Below are 2,940 nucleotides of genomic sequence, written 5' to 3' on the forward strand. Positions count from 1 at the left end.
TGAGCAGTTAGGAGCCAGCGGTCCCGGATTGGAGAGGGTGCAGGCTGGGCTGAGGGGAACCACCCTACCCCCCCCCGTATGAATTTCGTGCACCGGGCCTCTAGTATATACATAAAATCAGACATATTCCTGTTTCCAGGACTATTGTGAGGATTAAAAGCGTTTCAGAGTAGATGTAAAGTATCTATCACAGTGCCTAGTGCAAGTAGGTTTTCAATCAAAAAGCAGCTCCTTTTAAATGTAATTCTCCTAAAGCCCATTTTCTTCTATCCACATCTGCCCTCCTGTCCCCTGCCTCCCCTTCCCCACGCTCACACACGTGTATTTATTCATTCTCTTCCTCCTTCAATCTGTTTTTAAGTTTCTCTTTTCTCAGCCTCCCCATTCCTTCTGAAACGCTGTGATGAGCTCACTGATCTGATTTCCCAGGAGCGTCTCTGCTTGTTCTGTGTGACTCCTTGCATCGTGTGGGGGGGAGGGGGAGGGGGGGAGTGGGAATGCGCACGTGTGTGCTCACTCCCGTGATAAGTTCCTAGGAGTCAAAAACATCTCAGCTAAAAATGCTAAACCCTCGGCCGGCCCAGCGCTCTGAGGGGGAAGGCGGTGCAGGGCTCCCAGTGCCGCAGGAAGGTGTGCGGTGGGACAGGGAGCCTGTGTTGCCGGGGGTAACCTTGCTGCCCCGAGTTTGGTGAGTGTCCCCGAGGGCACCGCTGACTGGCCCTTTCTCTCCTGCTGCAGAGCCACTCCGGATACTTCTCCAGCCTGTACCCCCCTCACCAGTTCAGCCCGTTCCCGCATCATCACTCCGTAAGTGCCCCTCGCTTCAGCCCATCCGCCCCTCCCCTCGCCTGTGGCTGGCACCACGTCACCCTAGCAGACTGAGCGGTGAATGTTCGCGGTGCCGGCGCTGTGCTCCAGGTCGCCCTGGAATGGCCCGCCACAGGGGTCCGAGCAGCACCCGGCCGCTCTAGTGCGCAAAGGCTCCTCAACGCGCTGGTGCTGTCCCGCTCAACGGCCTGGAATGCTCACAGGCCTGTGGGCGCCGGTGCGAAAAGTGGCGCCAATGAGTCGTCAGCGGGTCAAACCAGGAGGCTGTGTGGGGCTAAAGACCAGAGTTCTCAGAGATCTTTGAACAAAGTCTGGCTAACGGGGTCCTTTTATTTCTGTGAACCCCGTGGCGCGCTGGTGCTGTCCCGCTCAATGGCCTGGAATGCTCACAGGCCTGTGGGTGCCAGTGCGAAAAGTGGCGCGAATGAGTCGTCAGCAGGTCAAACCAGGAGGCTGTGTTGGGCTAAAGACCAGAGTTCTCAGAGATCTTTGAACAAAGTCTGGCGAACGGGGTCCTTTTATTTCTGTGAACCCCGTGGCACAGACCCCTGTGGCCTCGCCCACGTCTCTGGGCTGTCACCAGGCGGCTGGCCAGGCACCGTCTAGTGGAAATGCCTTTCCAGCTGCAAGGCGGCCAGGCAGCGGGCAGTGTCTTGTTCCCGCCGACACAGCCTCCCAGCCCCGCGTCAGACCAGTCCATTTCATGGATTTCTTGGCTGGAGACGGGCAAACCACACAATCACATTTGTCTGTGGCAGAAAACCTATGAATGGACGGCTTCCTGTGTCCAGCAAACGGGTGATAGGTGCCCAGGAGGCCTTTGCCTTTTGAGTGGCGTATGGTGCTTGCTTGCGTTCAGGTTCCTTCTGCAGGCGTCATACCTGCAGAGCTCTAGGCCCCCAAAGAGTCCGGGCGCCACTGGGGCCATCTTCTTGGTGGTGGGGCCACCCCACCAGGTGGCCCATGGTGGGTGGCGAGTAAGTTCCTGCAGGAGCCACCCCTGGGAAGGTCTCTGTCTTGTCTTGCCCTTCCAGTACCCGGAGCAGGAGATCGTGAATCTCTTCATCCCGACCCAGGCCGTGGGGGCCATCATTGGGAAGAAGGGCGCGCACATCAAGCAGCTGGCTCGGTTTGCGGGCGCCTCCATCAAGGTAACGCCTCTCTCCATAGCGCCTGTGCCCCACCCACTTCCTCCACCACCACCATGTTCCTGCTGTCGGTCCCCAGGATGGCAGCTCCTGCACCATCCAGGGACAGAGTCCCACGGGACCGGGACAAGTCGCCCACAGAACTTTCCCGCCCGCTCTCATCTTTACCTCTCTCATTCCTTTTCTGTCCAACTAACAACTGCATTAGAAACGACATGCATAGCAGAGGAGCCACCCAGTTCTCTGGGTGACCAGTGTCCTGCCCTGAAAGGCTGAGGACTCTTCCGAACTAAGGGAGTGAACTTAGTGGAGCAGCCGTTCATGCCGAGCAGGTCAGCGCATTGAGGCTTTAACTTAGTCTCCGCTTCACAAACCCTCGAACTTGGAGAAAGTAGTTGGAATGAAAAACTCTTTGAAAGCAGCGGGCGATAAACAAGAAGCCGGTGGCATGACCTGACAGGAAGCCCTGGGACTGCAGAGAGCACAGGAAGGAAGGCCCCTGACCGATGGGAGGGGCCCGAGTGCAGGCGTTGCTGCAGTTACACACCCATATCCTGCCTCCTGGAGCACAAGGTGCAGATTGGTCAGGGAAGCCGAAAGGGGAGGATTCCTCGGCCCTGGACCTGCTCCAAGCCCAGCTATCAGCTCGGACTCTCAGGCAGCATGCTGAGCACGTCCTGAGCCTCATGAAACACTTTCGGAAACAGAGGTTCCATTGTTACCTAAAATAATGTGCTGCCATGCGACAACCCGGAATTCCGCACCACAGGTCTCGTGACTGGGGAGAGAACGCCTGCCCTCTCCCCGAGAAGAGCTGGATCTCTCCCACAGCAAGTGTGCTGCAGAGGAAAACCCAGGCACAACCGCTGAGTCGGGCAGAACAAGCATTGCAATGAGGGCATTAAGGAATTTGTTTTAGGGAAATCCTTTCCCCTCCCAGGCCTCGTTTACCCCACCTGTGAAG

At 57.3% G+C, this 2,940-nt stretch overlaps 1 protein-coding gene across 1 annotated transcript in view; it reads left to right on the forward strand.

The window, feature by feature from the left end:
* IGF2BP2 (insulin-like growth factor 2 mRNA binding protein 2) overlaps positions 1-2,940 on the forward strand; it is a 174,482-nt gene that overhangs the window by 159,552 nt on the left and 11,990 nt on the right. Inside the window, exons 11-12 of the mRNA XM_014530533.1 lie at positions 739-807; positions 1,863-1,979. Of these exons, the coding sequence (XP_014386019.1) occupies positions 739-807; positions 1,863-1,979 (186 nt within the window). The remainder of the gene's footprint in view (positions 1-738; positions 808-1,862; positions 1,980-2,940) is intronic.

The sequence above is a fragment of the Myotis brandtii genome, unplaced genomic scaffold (assembly GCF_000412655.1).
Source record: "Myotis brandtii unplaced genomic scaffold, ASM41265v1 scaffold118, whole genome shotgun sequence".
Classification (NCBI taxonomy): domain Eukaryota; kingdom Metazoa; phylum Chordata; class Mammalia; order Chiroptera; family Vespertilionidae; genus Myotis; species Myotis brandtii.